Source organism: Miniopterus schreibersii, assembly GCF_964146895.1.
Source record: "Miniopterus schreibersii genome assembly, chromosome: 2".
Lineage (NCBI taxonomy): Eukaryota > Metazoa > Chordata > Mammalia > Chiroptera > Miniopteridae > Miniopterus > Miniopterus schreibersii.
The window spans coordinates 174,971,363-174,988,337 of NC_138102.1; the positions used below are offsets into that span (position 1 = coordinate 174,971,363).

The 16,975-nt window shown below is 47.9% G+C and overlaps 1 protein-coding gene and 1 long non-coding RNA gene across 3 annotated transcripts in view; one reads left to right on the forward strand and one right to left on the reverse strand.

Annotated features, from left to right (window-relative positions):
- Nucleotides 1-1,223: 1,223 nt before the first annotated feature.
- Nucleotides 1,224-7,037, reverse strand: LOC308553278. The gene is made up of 2 exons (XR_013998223.1): nucleotides 6,910-7,037; nucleotides 1,224-3,096 (listed from the first exon to the last, which is right to left on the reverse strand). It is a non-coding gene; the product is annotated as an uncharacterized lncRNA (long non-coding RNA).
- Nucleotides 7,038-10,425: 3,388 nt separating this feature from the next.
- HCFC2 (host cell factor C2) overlaps nucleotides 10,426-16,975 on the forward strand; it is a 40,838-nt gene continuing 34,288 nt past the window's right edge. Inside the window, exons 1-3 of one of the 2 annotated variants that reach the window (XM_081129103.1) lie at nucleotides 10,426-10,489; nucleotides 13,145-13,293; nucleotides 14,534-14,694. In XM_081129103.1, the coding sequence (XP_080985229.1) occupies nucleotides 10,480-10,489; nucleotides 13,145-13,293; nucleotides 14,534-14,694 (320 nt within the window). In that variant the 5' untranslated portion in view covers nucleotides 10,426-10,479. Of the gene's footprint in view, nucleotides 10,490-11,420; nucleotides 11,623-13,144; nucleotides 13,294-14,533; nucleotides 14,695-16,975 lie in introns of those variants that run through there. The other variant, XM_081129102.1, reaches the window with a different exon arrangement.

The window sequence follows — 16,975 nt, forward strand, 5'->3', positions numbered from 1 at the left end:
CAAACCGGGGCTGCTCAGGAGGAAAAGCAAATGCTTGGAGGGTGAATTTCTACCGCATGCTGGGTCTAAGGTGAGCTTTCCAGCAGAAATGGAAAATAATGTTCATAGGGATTTTAAGAATATCTTTTAAGATGCTAGCTTCTCCTGAAAGCTAGTGATTAAAATGCCACTGTCCCCAAATCGCAGCCCAGATAACAACTGTGGTCTCATTCTACCAAAGCAACGGTAAGTGACAGAAGTCTCCAGAAGGTGTTTTGTGCCTGAACATTGGAAAGAAATCGGGCAAAGTACCAACCCCACCCCACGCTGTGTTGTTCTGTGTTTCTGTCTCTGATTCTCAAAAACCCAGGAAGTGGTGCCAGCAGTTTGCCAGGGATCGTGGAACTAATTTCTGCAGTGGCCCCTCTCCCGGGTTCCTATAAGGAAATGAGGACACCCCCTGCTCACTGCCTCCTTCTGAAGTGGCGTTGCCATAAAAAAACAAGAAATATGATGCGAGCCACGCGGTAATTTAAAATTTTCTAGGAATCACTTTAGGAAATTTACAAAGAGGGAAAATTAATTTTAATGATATACTTTATTTAACCCAATATACACAAAATATTATCATTTCAACAGGTAGTCAATATGAAACATTATAAACCACACATTTTATATCTTTGGGGGTAACTAAGTCTTTGAAATCTGGTATGTATTTTACACTTGCAGCAAATCTCAATTTAAAAACTAATTTCATCAGAAACAATTGATATGTATTTAGATTTCATAAAATGCACAGTTCAAAAGTAAATTCACATACCCAGGCCATTCCAATCATACTTAAAAATTTTCCAGCCCGGCCGGGTGTGGCTCAGCGGTTGAGTGTCCAGGTGATTAGGGTTCGATTCCTGGTCAGGGCACATGCCCGGGTTGCGGGCTCCATCCCCAGTCGGGGCGTGCAGGAGGCAGCCGATCAATGACTCTCTTATCATTGACATTTCTATCTCTCCCTTTCCCTCTCCTTTCCTCTCTCTGAAATCAATAAAGATATCTTTAAAAAAAATTTTTTTTCTAGTAACTGAATTGAATACCAGTTTTTCAATTTAAGTTAATTAAAACTAAGTGAAATTTAAATTCAGTTCCTCAGCTGCACTAGCCACATTTTAAGTACTCAATAGCCAATGTGGCTAGTGGCTACTGTGCTGCATGAACAGTAATTGTAAGAGAAAGGATTTAGTGGGGGGTTTTTGTCCGGACTTGATCTTGAAGAGTGGGAATATCCCGAATAGCTTCCATTTGTACAGAACTTTGAACATGGACAGTGCTTTCATATCTTCTACTTTATTTTATTCTCACAACATTCCTGTCACATAATATGAACAGATGTGATTTGCCCCAATTTGCAGATGAGTAAACCGAGGCTTTGAGCAAGTTAAAGTTGAAGTTCCCAAAGCAAATTACTGACGAAGCCAGGCCTGGAATTCCTGTTCAGCATTTCTCGACTGTTCCTTACTTGAGGCATGTTTCAGATACTAAGGTTTCTCGCAGCAACTCTAGAGTTAAATTGCATCCACAGCTACTGCAATCTTCACTTGGTCTTTCTTCAGCATCAGCTCACTGTTCGTATAGAATGACTGGCGGCCCTGGTGGTGCTCCCTTATATTCCCATCCCAAAGCCCTCCCACAATCCAGCAAGCATGTCATTTTTCTTTGGAGCTGGTTTGACATTATGTTACTCTTCTTTCTTAACTGCCAGTAAGGTGTACTCTGTTTTAACCACAGCTCCAGTCAGTGTTTAGCTAACAGACACGGTTGTATATTTATTACTGTGCTCTAAGTTCTCTTGTTCCAGTGCTCATTGCACCACATGAGCAAGAAGAGCACCAACAGCTCATAGTCCAGGGCTTGCCACTGCTCTTCCAGAATTATGTGCTATCGGGAGCAGCAGGCCAGTCCCTCAAACACGTCCCAAGCCATCATGATGGAAAACGCAGAAACGAACTCCTGCCCATTCCAGTTTCCTCCAAAGATCGTGTTTTCTCCTCCTGTGTATCTCTCGGCCACCTACCAGAACGCCTGGCCCAGTGGCAGAGCTGGTGAATAGGTTCAGAGGGTAGGACAACCAAAGCACCCAAGAGGGGGACTCAAAATTGAAATAATAATTAAGTCATTTTCATAGACCTTGCTTGCTATTCATATTAACTTCTATATGGATCCAAATCTCTCTGGTCATTGATCTTTGTACATTTTCTCCCTGACCCCCTGCTGTCTCCAACTCCAGATTCTTTCTCCTTTATTTCTGCTGGGCCATGTCCTGAGGATGCAAGAGGCTTATTACCCATGACCTAGATTTCTACACTGAAGGTACATACATATTCTTTCCTGGGGAAGAAATGAGGAGAGCAGAAAGGGACACAGGATATGAGTGCAGTGGCTACCAGCAGGGGCTCTGGAGACAGACAGACCTAGGTATTTGCTCAAGCCTTATACTTACACATTACGAAAAAAATCTCACTTCAGTTGCCTCATCTATAAAATGGGGAAGCCTCATAGGAGGACCCTTGCCAGGGTTAAAAAAATATCATGCATGTAAAATACTCAGTAAGGGCTCAATACATGGAGGTTATTATTACTGTTGCCTGGAGAAATCCAAGGTATGAAGCAGGGAAAGGAAGTGTAACAATAAGATATTTGTAACAACAACATGAAAGTCCAAGGGAGTTATACTATGTTGCAAACACCCCTGGTAGCCTACTTAATGGCCGTCTCTGCTTCCTCCCTTCAAATACAAACACTATCTTTGGGGGCAGCAAGGTGCCGGGTTAAAAATACTCGTCTCCTCAGACATCCTGAGCTAGAGCGTCATGTGACCAGAGCCGGCTGTCTGTGACTTCCTAGAAAGCTACATTTTCCTGGCAAAGAGCTGTCTGGTACCTTTTGCCCTTTCTTCCCGTCTGAAATCCAACTTCGATGCCTGGAGGTGGAGTAGCATCTCGCAGCTCTGACGAGCAAGGGCCACGCTGGGCTGCTGCATGTGGTCACAGTGGCTGTGCACGGAGACTGCAGAGCTGAATCAGTCAGGGTCCTGGCAGGACACAGATGGCTCAGTCCAATAGGCTAATGGTGGGGATTCTGAAGAAAAAAAAGTTATTTGAAAAGATGTAGTCAGTGTTAGGTAAACATGGGTAAGAGATGGTTCAATAGCCTGGGGTTAGAAATTGCAGGGAGCCATTACCGCCTCTAGCCCTGAAGGGAAGGGAAGGGAAGGGGGTAGTAGTTGGCAGGACTGGGAGAAAGTAGCTGCCCCAACAGGCCAAGCCCAACAGTGGCAGCCTGCGCTGACCCACAGAAAAGGGACCAGGGGGCTCATTCCCCCAACCTTACAATCTCCTCTTGGTGGCACCTCCCATCGGCCAAACCCAAATGGAAGTCAGAGGGCAAGGGAGCCCACGTGATGTAATCCACTCAGGTCGGCCTCTCAGGGCACTGCACAGGTTGAAGAGCGGTTGATCTGTATGAGCAAACAGAAAATACCCTTGCACAGGGTGGCTAGGCGCCCTGGTGTTGAGTGGTTCAGCAGCCCTGCACACGCTGAGAGGGCAGGGCAAGGAAACAGGAGGAGCCTGAGTCCCTGACGACACCTCGTCACCACGGCAGCTCTGAACGAACTGCTCGTGACACATCTTGCTACTTGAGGAAAAGAAACCGTCATGTGCTTAAGTCACTTTGGTCAGGTTTCAGTTCAGTCCTGTGGGACCTATATGCATTTCGCATGCATTTTAAACTTGTGGTGTCAGTCGTCAATACAATGTATATAGCTGAGTCATTATTATTCCGTTTGTTTCTTATTAGTGGAAAGTCAAATATTCATTTCTTCTTACCCAATGGGCTTGCCTTGCAGAGTGTAGATAAAGCCTTAGATAAAAATCTACCAAGGCTGATAAAGGTGACTGGAAGGGAAGGAAGGCTTTCTGTAGAAGCCGTGACTCACTGACTGGGTAGGGCTGACAAGCCTCTACTTACTGTCTGTCTCCCAGGCCTGGGCTCCAAGATCACCCACGTGGGGCAGGAGGTACAACTATAGGAGCCCCGATTCCCTCTTTTGCCCGGTGGAGCTCAACGATGGGTCATCTCCTTGTCTGGAGCTTAGGTGCCCTGGGCTCTTCCCTGCTGCCCTCTGAGCTGCAGCAATTGCTCCTACACCCTACTCTTTGCACCTGGGTTCCTTCTCGCCCACAGGCGATGACTGTCTTTCTTCCTCGGCTCTGGCGCCAATTTCCTGTTCTGGTAACTGGTGTAGGCTCTCCCTGGCCTACAATTCTGCCTTGCCCTTGCCAGCTGCCCCGTCCATGCCTTGGCTACAGCTTTCGCCAAGACCCATGGCCAGAGCCCTGCAATCTGTGAACGGATCTCTCAGACACCATCTGCTTCCTTCATCTCGGGGGCAGTGCCTTCCCATGCTCTCTGCTGGTGCGTCCAGTCTACCTGCTGGCACTGCCCAAAACCCCTCCTCAGAACTCCACCAGTCAACCCTTGCTTGGCCTGAGTCCTCAACTGAGATTAAGGCATCCCTCCGACAGGCAATTTACGCTCTTGGCTGAAAGTACAGCTCTGTCTGCCACCTCCCAGCACCAGCCCCTCCCTCTGAGGCTGACACCGCGGAGGCTTGTAGCTCAGGAGGAGGAGTGAGAACAATAGTAATATACTGAAAATGATGATCACAGAAGTAGAACAACTGACTGCTTACTAAACGCTAACGACCTGCCAGACACTGCTTAAGCGCAGCACTGTGCTTGCTTTGCACAGCAGCAGGTTTCAGTTACCACCGTGTTGTTTAATAGCGTCAGCCTCTCAACAACACACGTGAAACGTGTTACCACAGGATAACTGTAATTCCCTCCCTCCCTCCCTCCCTCCCTCCCTCCCTCCCTCCCTCCCTCCCTCCCTCCCTCTCCCCCTTTTTCTTTCTTTTTAAAAAATATATCTTCATTGATTTCAGAGAGAGGAAGGGAGAGGGAGAGGGAGATGGAAACATCAGTGATGAGAGTCATGGATCGGCTGCCTCCTGCACGCCCCCCACTGGGGGTCGAGCCCACAAACCAGGCATGTGCCCTGACCAGGAATCGACCCGCGATCTCCTGGATCCTGGGTTGACGTTCAATAGCCGAGCCACGCCAGCCGGCCTGTAATTTCATAATACAAACTTCGCAGCTAGCTTTTTCCAGTCCACAGAATATCCATGCAAATCGCAGACCTACGTCAAGACCAGTGACCACTTGTGTCACTTCTTGGACCCGGCGTCTGTTGGCGACTGGTCACTGGGATCTGTTGTTCCCTTTAGGCACAGAGAGCAAAGCATGTGGTTGCACTGCTCCCTTACCACCCAGTGATCAACCCATGCGCTATTTACAAAAATAGGTAACAGAACTGACCGACGAAGATGACAGTAAACAGACAGAACGGGATCCCAGAGGGAGTGAAGTTCAAAGCAAAGGTAAGCGGAGGTAGAGAAGCGGCTGGCGTGGGGGCAACGATTCTACTCTAGACGGGCAGCCAGAGGAAGTTAGTAAAAGTGAATTTATGAACATAAATAAGGAAAGTGGTGGCGATGAAAGAGACGCAGATGTTCCGAGTGAGCAAACATTCACCCTAGAGGGAGTCTCGGAGGTGTTGTGTGACACTGAAAGTACGAAGCATGAACAACGGGCAGGTGCCCCAAACCGACAGGAGCGCGGCCGTTCGCCAAGGCGCAGGGAAGACGCTTGCTCTGAGCCGTGAGTTATAAAGAAGGTACTCTTGGTAAGTTTTACACGAAAATGAAAAAACACTTCATTCTCGATGTTTCTAGTGTTTTAAATTACAGTATGAGAAATAGATATTAGGTCTACTAATTTTTCATTTCCCTAGACATTTAAAACCTGTTAAGAGAGTTTTAAATATTTTGACAAAGATTTTAAAGGTCACAGAACTATTGTGATTTTTCCCCTGAGAATTAAGGCCACTTTGCAGCCTTAGCCGGTTTGGCTCTGTGGCGAGAGCGTTGGCTGAAGGGTCCCGGGTTCAATTCCAGCCAAGGGCACAGGCCTCAGTTGCAGGCTCGATCCCCAGCCCCAGTGGGGCGCGTGTGGGAGGCAACCAACCGGTGTCTCTCTCACATTGATGTCTCTCTCTCTCTCCCCCCCTCCACCTTCTCTCTGAAAAACAATGACCACTTTCCAGTGTTTCAGTTTGCATGGTCATTTTTTTGTTGTTAATCTTCACCAAAGGATATTTTTTCCATTGTTTTTCAGAGAGAGCGAAAGGGAAGGGGGGGGAGAGAGAAACATCACTGTGAGAAGACACATCAACTGGTTGCCTCCCATGCTCGGCCCAACCGGGGCAGCCCAAGTACGTGCCCTTGACTAGGAAGCGAACCTGCGCACTGCGCAGGCCAGCGGTCTAACCTCCGAGCCGCACCGGCCAGGGTCTGCGTGGTCGTTGTTACAGAACTGCACTGCCATGCAAAGCAAGGACTGCCTGTGTTTTACATATATTCTCTCATTTGATCTTTAAAATAACCCTCAGCAATAGATGCTATTCTCTTCCCCACTTTATAAAGAATCTGAGGCTCAAAGACGACAAATAATTTGACCCAGGCCACACAGCTAGTACAAGGCTGCACCTGCTGGATTCTAAGCCCCATGATCGTAACCCCTGTGCTGTACTGTGAGCCCGGGCGCGTGATGGATACTGGAGACGCGGGAGAGGCGTGGAGGAGAGAAAGTGGTGAGAGGTGAAGGCACCTTCGCTAATGTAACCAAAAAGGCTAGAACAGCATTTTCCAAAAGAGCTTTCTGTTCTCTATGATATATTTATAGGATAGAAATACTTAATTTATAATGATTATGCAGAAATATAATATATGCAGCCTTAGTATGCATGTAAACCTACATGTACTTTATCTTTTCTTGGTCTTCCAGGATCTTGCTCCATTAAGTTTCAGCTCTTCCTGAGGCTGGCCCAGTTGGTTAGCTCAGTCTGCTCTCATTTCCAACCTTCTTCCTTGCCTGCTTCTCATGACTGAGGCTGAAAACAAACAAAAAACCAAACCAACTTCCTTCCTTCCTTCCTTCCGTCCACCTTTCGTAAGATGACCCCTAGAGTCTGCTCTCTTCTTCTTTCTCTGTAAGAGAACCTTGAATATTACCTGGGCAAATGACCAATCTAAATAAAAACTACATTTCCTGGCCCTGGCTGGTGTGGCTCCGTTGGCTGGAACGCAGTCCCCGTACACCAGAAGGTCGCAGGTTCAAGTCCTGCTATACCCAGGTTGTGGGTTCAATCCCCGGTCGGGATGTATACAGGAGACAACCAATCGATGTTTCTCTCTCTCCCTCTCCCTTCTTCTCCCTCTAAAAAAAAAAAAAAAAAATTAAACTAATAAAAGCATATCCTCAGGTGAGGACTTAAAAAACAAGCAAACTACGTTTCCCAACTTCTTCTACTAGCCTTTTGACTAAATATTGGCTTATGGGATATAAACAGAAAAAACATGTATAATTCCAGGATGTGCCCCGGAGAGGGGGATGCTCCTTTCCCTCACTGCTTCCTGCCGGCTGGACTGTGGGTGCAATGGCTTGAGCTGGAGCAGCCACCTGGGGCCATGAGTTAGGAGGAGGCACTCCAAGCCATAAAATCCACAAGTTCCTGAGGACTTGGTGAAGCAGAGCGGCAATGCCGTCTTCGGACTGCCACCTCCAAAATTTCTTTACATGGGCGAAACAACTTTAAAAAATATACATATATATATATATATATATATATATATATCTTTATTGATTTCAGAGAGAAGAAGGGAGAGGGAGAGAGAGAGAAACATCAATGTTGAGAGAGTCATTGATCGGCTGCCTCCTGCACGCCCCCAGCTGGGGAACTGGGCCTGCAACCCAGGCATGTGCCCTGACGGGGAATCGAACAGCCATCTCCTGGATCCCAGGTCAATGCTCAAGCACTGAGCCACGCTGGCCGGGCGAAACATCAACTTTTAAAGCCATTATTATTTTGGTAGTTCTGTCGCCTCAGCTAACGTAATCTTAATGTACCAGTTCTGAAACGAGGGGCTCTGGGTGGCTTCTGGGCAAGATGCTTTTCCTCCCTGTAACAGGAGGGTTGTTTCCCCATCCTGGCTGTCCTCTTGCTTCATGCCTTTGGCCATGGCTGTGAGGACACAATGCCCAGAGCTGCAGCAGCCCTCTGATGACCACAAAGGAGAAGTCAAAGCAGTTACCCACAACCATGACACCACCGAACGGCCGAACTAACCCTGGGCCCACCTGCCCCAGATTTCTTCTGCAAGATCATCACGAGCCTTATCATTCAGCGGCTATGTGTTGGATATTCTATTTGTGGCAGAAAGCATTTCCAGATGACATTTCTCTTGCTATGTTCTGAAATGTTTGGGTCCCTCTACAAAGTCGTATGTTGAAAGCCTCTAACATTACCCCTAAGGTCATGTTATCAGTAGGCGGGGCCTTTGGTATTTTGGGGCCTAGGTGATGAGGATGGTGTCCTCACGGATGAGATTAGTGCCCTTATCAAAGAGACCCAAGAGACCTCCCTGGCCCCTGCCGCCGTGTAAAAATACAGGGAGAAGTCAGCAGTGTGCCGGCTGCAGACCCTGCCCATGCTGGCACCCTCCCCTTGGACTGCCAGCCTCCGTAACTGTGAGAAATGAACATCTGTTGTTTATAAGCCACCGAGTCTGCAGTATTTTGTAATAGCCGCTCAAACAGAATAGGGTATCTTGGTTGCTCCTTCAGTCTTTTTTCAACTGGATCCTTCTCTGGGGCGACAATCAAGTCTTATTTATGCAAAATAATACGAACAGCCTGCCCTGTACCCATTTCTCCCCTCCCATGGGAAAATCTCTGTAAAAAGCGGACTATACCTGTTGTTTGCACCTCCGCACTTGTTATTCATTCTTCGATCTCCTCTGCCTCCCTCCCGCCCCCTCCCCTGAGAATTTTAACCTAGGCCACTAATAACCTCCTGATTTTCAAATCAAATAGGTACTTCTTTGTCGCCTTCCTCTCTGACCTCTCTGTGCCTTCTGGCTTTGACAACCACTTCCGCCTCTGTGAAGTCCCCTTCGCCGCGGCTTCCCTGACATCACCTCCCCGGTTCCCCTGTGACCTCTCTGGTCCTCCTGCTGGTTCCTCCTCGGGTGCCGCCTCCTGTCTGCGCCTCTCACGGCCGGCTTCCTCAGCGTGCTCTCCTCCCTCCCCCTTCCCTTCCTGCGCTCTCCTCCTAGGGGGTAACTTCTGTTCCCGTAGTTTCCAAGGCCCAAGGCAGCTTTTTGAGAACTGGGGACCTAGTCTGGGCGTCTCACGTAAGCAGAGTTGAGTCAAAGCTGCTCTGGTAGAATAGCCTCCCCGCTGGAGTCAGCAGAGTCAGGGTTGAGCTGTGTACCCCCGGAAGGTGTTAAAGTCCTAACACCCAGCCCCTGTGGACGGGGCCTTACTTGGACGTAGGGTTTGTTAGAGGTAATCAAGCTAAGATGAGGTCATTAGCATGGGCCTTAATCCAGTACGACTGGTGGACTTCTAAGAAGGCAAGAGACGCAGACGCGCGCCGACAATGCCCTGCGATGGTGGAGGCAGAGACCGGGGTGCGGCAGCCACGAGCCAAAGGATGCCCAGGACTGACGGGCACCACCAGCAGCTGGTCACGGACGCACTCTCCCCGACGGGTTTCAGAGGGACGGCCCTGCTGGCACCCTGGTTCTGGGTTTCTAGTCTCCCCAGAGCTGAGAGACAGCCAGAGCCTGTCGTTTCAAGCCACCCGGACGCCCGAGGAAACCGATACATACTTTCCCCGCCGTCCTGCGGCGCCTATTTAACCAGCCACTTATCACCTGCAATCGCTCTTGTCTTAAGGCTACACTTTGCCTTCATGTTCCTCCTAGTCCAGGCATTTTCGGACTTTCAAGTATCATAGGCCGGTTTTGTTTGCTTAACTTAAATATCAACACTGGGTGTGCAACTTTATAATTCTGCCCTTCATCTTCTTCTGTAAACAAACAAAACCAAAACAAGTATTAAAACCCCTGCCATCTATTTACAGCATCTTTCATAGAAGTTAGGAGGTTCTAACACTAAATACTCTCAGAATACAGTACAGGTCTTTAAATACTTTTAAGTTTTATGAAAAACTCACTGCTGCAGCCCGACGTCTCCATAAAAACTTTGTAACAGAAACCTGTGCATGTGACAAGGCAAATTACTACGCAAGTATTCCTGCCCTCCTGTTTCTAGCCTTCCCGTTCAGTTCCCGAATGTTCTTTGACCATGTTTTGAAACTGGGGTAATAGAGCGAGAACTTGAGAAACACGAGTTGGAAAAAAAAAAAAAATAGAGAAAACCCCTTTTAGGAAGGCAGAGGGTCACCCGTGAGAAGGCGGAGGCGGCGGGCTCGGCTCTGGGCGCTGGGGCGCGGACTGAGCCAGGCCGGGAGGCACTGAAAATGGTAAAAGGTGAGGAAAAGGGGACTTGAGGAAACTGGATGCATGTTGTGTGTACCCCTCCTTGAGAGTGTGCGGCAGGGACTTAAACTGCTTTCAACTGTTGTTCTCCGGGCTTGGCTGTGTCTCGGGGAGCCGGCGGGCAGCTGAGGCTGGCGGGCTGCGCGGGGCCCGGCGGAGGCGGCTCCGCGCGGAGGGGGGCCCCCGGGACCAGCACCTCACTTCTCTGGCCTCGCCTCCCCGTCCACGGAAAGCAGGTACCAGCTCCCAGGCCGCCGGCTCGCTCGGCCCGAGGGAGCCAGGGCCCCGCGGGGCAGCGGGAGGACGCCCGGCGCTAGGTCGCGAGCAGACACCTGGGAAGCCCTCATCTGCTTACTCGGGACGGAACGGAAGCCCCGCCGCGGCGCACCGCTCCTCAGCCGCCGCACGGCCCCGGGCCCGCTCTGCCGTCGGGCTCGGCGCCGAGGCTCCCGGGCGTCCCCGCCGCAGCCCGCCCCGCGCCCGCGCAGGTCCCCCCTCCCGCGTCCCGCACCGCCAAGCCCTCCACGCGAGCTTTCCTCCCAGTGTTGTCATTGCTGAAGGGCCCGCCTCCCCCGCACACCGTAGACGCTCTAAGTGGCCGGAGGGGAAACGCTGTACCTTCTCTCGCAAACTCAAAACCCAGGGCTCTGGGTGGGGAGGGGAGACCTGGTCGGAAGGAAATGTTCCCCCCCCCCGCAAAAAAAACAAAACACAAACCCGTCGCCTCAGGCGCGGGGGGCGGGCCACAGGGCCCGGGGGTGGGGCGGGACTCCCAGCCGGGCCCCGCGCTCCCCGCCGGCCTCCGGCCGCGCCCGAGGCGACCGCGGTCACGTGACAACCCTCCCTCTACCCCCTCCGGGCCCCCCCGCGCACAGCTGGAGGCGGGTCCCCGCCCTCCCCCGGGAGCCGGGCGCCCGAGCGGGCGCGCTGCATTGTGGGCAGAGGGGCGGGGGTTGGGAAGATGGCGGCTCCCAGCCTCCTCAACTGGAGGCGGGTATCTTCCTTCACGGGGCCGGTCCCCCGCGCCCGGCACGGACACCGGGCCGTGGCCATCCGGGAGCTGATGATCATCTTCGGTGGGGGCAACGAGGGCATCGCGGACGAGCTGCACGTCTACAACACCGGTAGGCGCGGCGGCGGAGGCGGCGGCGGCGGCGCCCCGGCCCCGCCTGTGGGAGCTGCGGAGGGGGAGGGGAGGCGAGGCGGCGGCCGGGGCCCTGACAGCTGTCACCGCCGGGTCAGCGCCTCCTCCCGCGGGCGGCGAGGGGCGCGGCTCGGCCGGGCGGCCCGGGTCCCACAGTGTCCCGGGAGCAGCTTCGTGTGCCCGGTGCCCGCGGGGCGGAACCAGCCCCGAGCGGGACGCGCCGGCCCCGCAGCAAGCGGTCCCGAACCTCCGGCCGCATCCCCGGCGGACGTGGGCGCGCGAGCGAGACTGTTTCTAACGGCCCGGCCCGGGGCTCCGAGATCCCTCTCCTGTCAAACCCCCACCCTGCTCCAAACCAACGCGCCTCCTTTCCCTCCTCAGGACGGAGAGAATCTAGGGGCCGGGGCTTCCACCCCAGGACAGCCGCGCCTCCGGCAGGTGGCCGTTTAGCGTTGTCCCCGTTGGTAACCCTGTTAACCGTCGGGGAAGTGGTTGGTGGGTGAGACCGGCGCCCGCCTCGGCGCCGCTGGGTGCGCGCGGCTCGTCCCCGAGGCCGGCCCGGCGGCCGCGGCCCGGCTGAGGCGCCAGCGCCCCCGGCCCGAGGCCCTGCCCCCGAGCACCTGCGTGCGCTGGGGACGACGCTGGGACTTCACGTTTCCACCTGTGAACGCGCCAGCGTCGCGCGCAGCCTCGTTTCCTCGGCGTCAGGCTAATGACTGAAGGTTGGGTCTGCACCGCCACAACTCTTCTTTGACCCAACAACTGGATCGTGGTGGTCGTTTAGAGGTTAATAAAAGAGGGGAGTAGGGGAAGTTTTTATCTTTTCACCCTCTCTCCTCCTCCTGGGCACCCTGCCCTATAAAGTTAAAAAGCTATTTGGTAATTTGGTGTCGTAGAAAGTCCTAGCTTTGGAATAAGTTAGACCTGGTTCGAGTTTTCTCCTGCCGGTTTCCCGGGATCGGCCAGTGCTGTGTGTCAGACTTTTCACTTGTAAAATGGAGATGATGGTATCCAGCGGGGTTTTTGTAACAACCAAATGATACAGATCAGGGTTTTTCAACAGCGGCGCTGTTGACGTTGGTGGAGGGGCTGCGCTGCACTCCGCTGTAGGTTTGGCAGGACCCACAGCCTCTACCCACTGGTAGGCAGTAGCCATCCCCCGCCCTTCCGTTATGACAACTAGAAAAGTTTAGTTTGCCCCGCGGGGGAAAATCATCCCCGGTTAAGAACCACTGATAACAGATGATACATGTAAAGTACATATTCATAGTTTGTGATAACTGTTTATCATCATTGTTTTTAGGCCCTGTCCAGGTAGCTCAGTTGGTTAGAGCATGGTCCCTGCAGATCAAAGTTGCAGGTTTGATACCTGGTCAGGGCATATACAAGAAGCAACCAATGAATGCCTGAATAAGTGGAACAACAAACCTCCTTCCTCCCCCCCCCCAAAAAAAATCAATGAATAAAAAAATAATGACTTTTAATTTTATTTTGGCAACTAGTTACAAATCAGTGGTTTCTACCAGCTGTTAGAGGAGACATCCCTCCAGGCTGCGCTGCCCATGGATTTGTCTGTGATGGTACCAGAATATTAGTATTTGGGGGAATGGTTGAATATGGAAGATACAGCAATGAGTTATATGAGTTACAAGTAAGTGTATTTCAGATTTACTATTTCAGTCTGAAGCTGTAATAATGGTATCGCTCATAATTCTTCAAAAGATTGCAAAATATTTCATTAACATACTTAAAATAGTGTGAGTGTCACCTTTAATAGTTTAGAAGAAATTGTTTCCACTTCACTAAAAAACTAATGTAAGTTTTTTCCCAATGCAATGGAACATTTGTAACATTAAGATATCTGTTACTTACCATCATTGTACATGTTATATGTTTAGACTTTTCTATTTTAGTTCAGTTCTTCAACTTCAGCCCCCAACAGAAGCACCTGGAGAGCTTGTGAAAACATTGCTGGGCCCTGCCTCCAGAATTTCTGATCTATATTGTCTGTAGTGGGCCCTCCCTATTTGCATTCCTACAAAGTTCCCACCTACTGCTGCTGGTCCTCAGACAATACTTTGAAAACCTTTGCCTTTAGTTATAGAAATTGTTACCCTCACACTAATAATCTTTTTTTTCCCCCCAGCGAGACATACAAAAGAGGAATAGCAGTTTTATATATCCTTTCTAAATTTGACTCTCAACCAAACCAGGCGCAGAGCCCTCTGTGACAGCCTTAATTGACTTTTTTTCCTGAACTGTGCCAATGTTCTCAGGGCTGTTGACCTATGTTTTAACAGCCCTCCTGTTGCTTCTTTTGGGGGCTGAAGTTGAAAAACTGCTCTAAAATACAAAAGCCTAAACATATAACACAAGAGCATCTGGTAATTGTCAGGTGTAGGTGGATTATACCTATTTACAAACAACTCATTTAAAAAATAGTTTTAGGTAAAGAAAGCATCTATAGCCAGAGACTAGGTTTTGGAGTTTGGTTTGTTAAATGACCTTTGTGCTTATTTAAAGGTTAAAATATGTACCATTACCTAATTTCAGAAAGTAAAACTACACAAGTTACATTTAATCTTAAAGCTATATATAATATTTAATTTTTCATTTGGAAAATATTTTAGGACTGTTAGTGTGTATTATTATAAGCTTAGTTTGCTGTAGTGGAAAGTTGCGAATATGGAAGACTAGACTGAATTTCTATTGAATCATTTATTTTCATTCCAGAAGTTATCTGCTTAATTGTCATTTGTCCCCAAAGTACCTTTTTGGAGCCTTCTGATTGGATATAGATTTAAATGCATTATATTAGTATGATGTTACACTATTAGCAATATAGGAATTCTTTCCTGATTTTGTCTGAGTGTATTTATGCTATTTTTTAGGCAAGTCGTTGGTTATGGAAAAAAGTGAAGCCCCATGCCCCTTCTTCTGGTTTACCTCCTTGCCCTCGGCTTGGACATAGCTTTTCTTTGTATGGGAATAAATGCTATTTGTTTGGTGGCCTGGCAAATGAAAGTGAAGATTCAAACAATAATGTTCCCAGGTATGCCTACCCTTTTTCAGACCAAATGCTTATTTTATGATTTAGATTGACATTTAATTTCTTCCATCTTTAATTATTAAAATAGATGAATCTTAGCCTTTTTTGCACTTAAACTTAACAGAGAAGAAATTTTGTGTGCATTTGTGGTTTCCTTAGTGCCTGAAGTATATGTTTTCGAAACTATGCCTTTTCTAATCAGAAACCCTTATGAAACTGTTACTAATATAACTGCTTGTAACAATATGTTTGTATCCTTTGAGCCTGCTAATGTATTTTAGTTGTCATAAGTGATCATGAAAAGTAACAAATGGTTATTTTCACATTCGGTTTCTCTGGGAATTTGGTGACAAAAATCTGACTATAAAACGAAGGCCATCGTTTCCATTTTTCATACAGGAAGCTATTAGAGTGGTTCACACAAGCAAATACTTTTTGAATCAACCCTTTCTTTTTCCAAACAGAATGAATCACTACTTCTTTTCTTTCCACATAGTGTTTTGATCACATTGTCATTATAGTTCTCAGGATTTGGAGATTTAGAATCCAAAAGGCTGTTTTCTGACTCACTGCTTACTATGTGTGCCCTTTAGTAGAAGTAATCTAAGCCCGTTTTCCTTCACTGAAATCAGAGTGATTAAATGCCTACCTTTCAGTGTCATTGTGATGGCTAAATAAGGTCATTGACATAACTTTCAAAGCACTTTAAGGTTGCCACCAAGTATATAGTACAGTAGTTATTATAACCATGATAATGTATCTTTTTACTACATTAAATTAACGATAGAGTCTTAATTTTTTTCAAAATTTTAAAACTAACATTTACTAAAACATGGAAATTTTGGAAACCGGAGAAGAGGAAAAATAACTTATCCTACCACACTAATGCAGATATTTTTACTTTTAGCATGTCTTTTTTCATTTTTCTATTAAACAGATTTTTTTAGAGACTAATAAAAATTAGAGAGTATATAAAGTTCTTTCTCATGGCATCACTGTCCCCGACATAGGCAAACGCATAATTCAATTTGATATGTATCTTTTGGACCTTTTTCATGTAACGTATTGTATTAGTCAGCTTTTCTTAGGTTATTGTATATAATGGGCAAGCTTCTCAAGTTTATGCTACTGGAGGGTGCAAATAGATACATTCAGTGCTTTTCAAAGCCTCTGATTAAAGCTAGTACATTCATTTCTGTTCACATTCCGTTGGTCTAAGCAAGCCATGGGCCAAGCCCTCAGTAATGATCCAAGGATAAAAGTTCTGCTTACTGGGAGAGGAGAGTTGGGAACATTAATCTGATCCAACACAGACATGTTTTCTTTTACAGAAGTGGAATCTTTCTTTTTGCTTTGCAACTTTGGGTGTTTACTTGTTTGTTTTTGTTGTTTTATCCCTTTAAGGGTGTATCTTGGAGTTCTTTTCCTGGCAGTAGGTATATATTGACCTTATTTTTTTAAAGGCTGAAAAGTAGTCTGAATTATTCAGATAACCATTCCCCTACTGATGGACATTTATTTTTTTTATTTATTTATTTTTTTAATATATCTTTATTGATTTCAGAGAGAGGAACGGAGAGGGAGAGAGAGAGATAGAAACATCAATGATGAGAGAGTCATTGATCAAGCCCACAACCGGGCATGTGCCCTGACTGGGAATCGAACCCTGATCGCCTGGATCCTAGGTCGATGCTCAACCGCTGAGCCACACCCAGCCGGGCGCAGATGGACATTTAAATATTTCCTTTTTTCTTTTCTTCTTTTTTTTTTTTTTTTTGCACTTAGTCTTTGCACATGTATAAATATTTTTGTAAGATTGATACTTACAAGTGTAATTTGGAGTGATGCCAAGGAGTATTTACATTTTTTTTTTTTTAAATGTATCTTTATTGATTTCAGAGAGAGGGAAGGAGAGGGAGAGAGAGAGAGATAGAAACATCAATGATGAGTCATTGATCGGCTGCAGCCCAAAACCCGGGCATGTGCCCTGGCTGGGAATCGAACCCTGATCGCCAGGATCCAAGGTCGACGCTCAACCGCTGAGCCACGCCCAGCCGGGCAGGAGTATTTACATTTAAGTTAAGTTTGTTAGGTACTTCTGAAGACTCTTCTACCCCAAAACTATAAAAATAATTTTTTAGGTATTTTCTTCTAGTACATTCACAGCTTTGTTATTTGTTTAAAACATTAATACATTTAGAATGTATTTTTGTGACTACTGTGAGGCTTTTTACTTTTCTTCCTAATGGATTTACAATTCTCTCACCACCATTTATTAAATAAG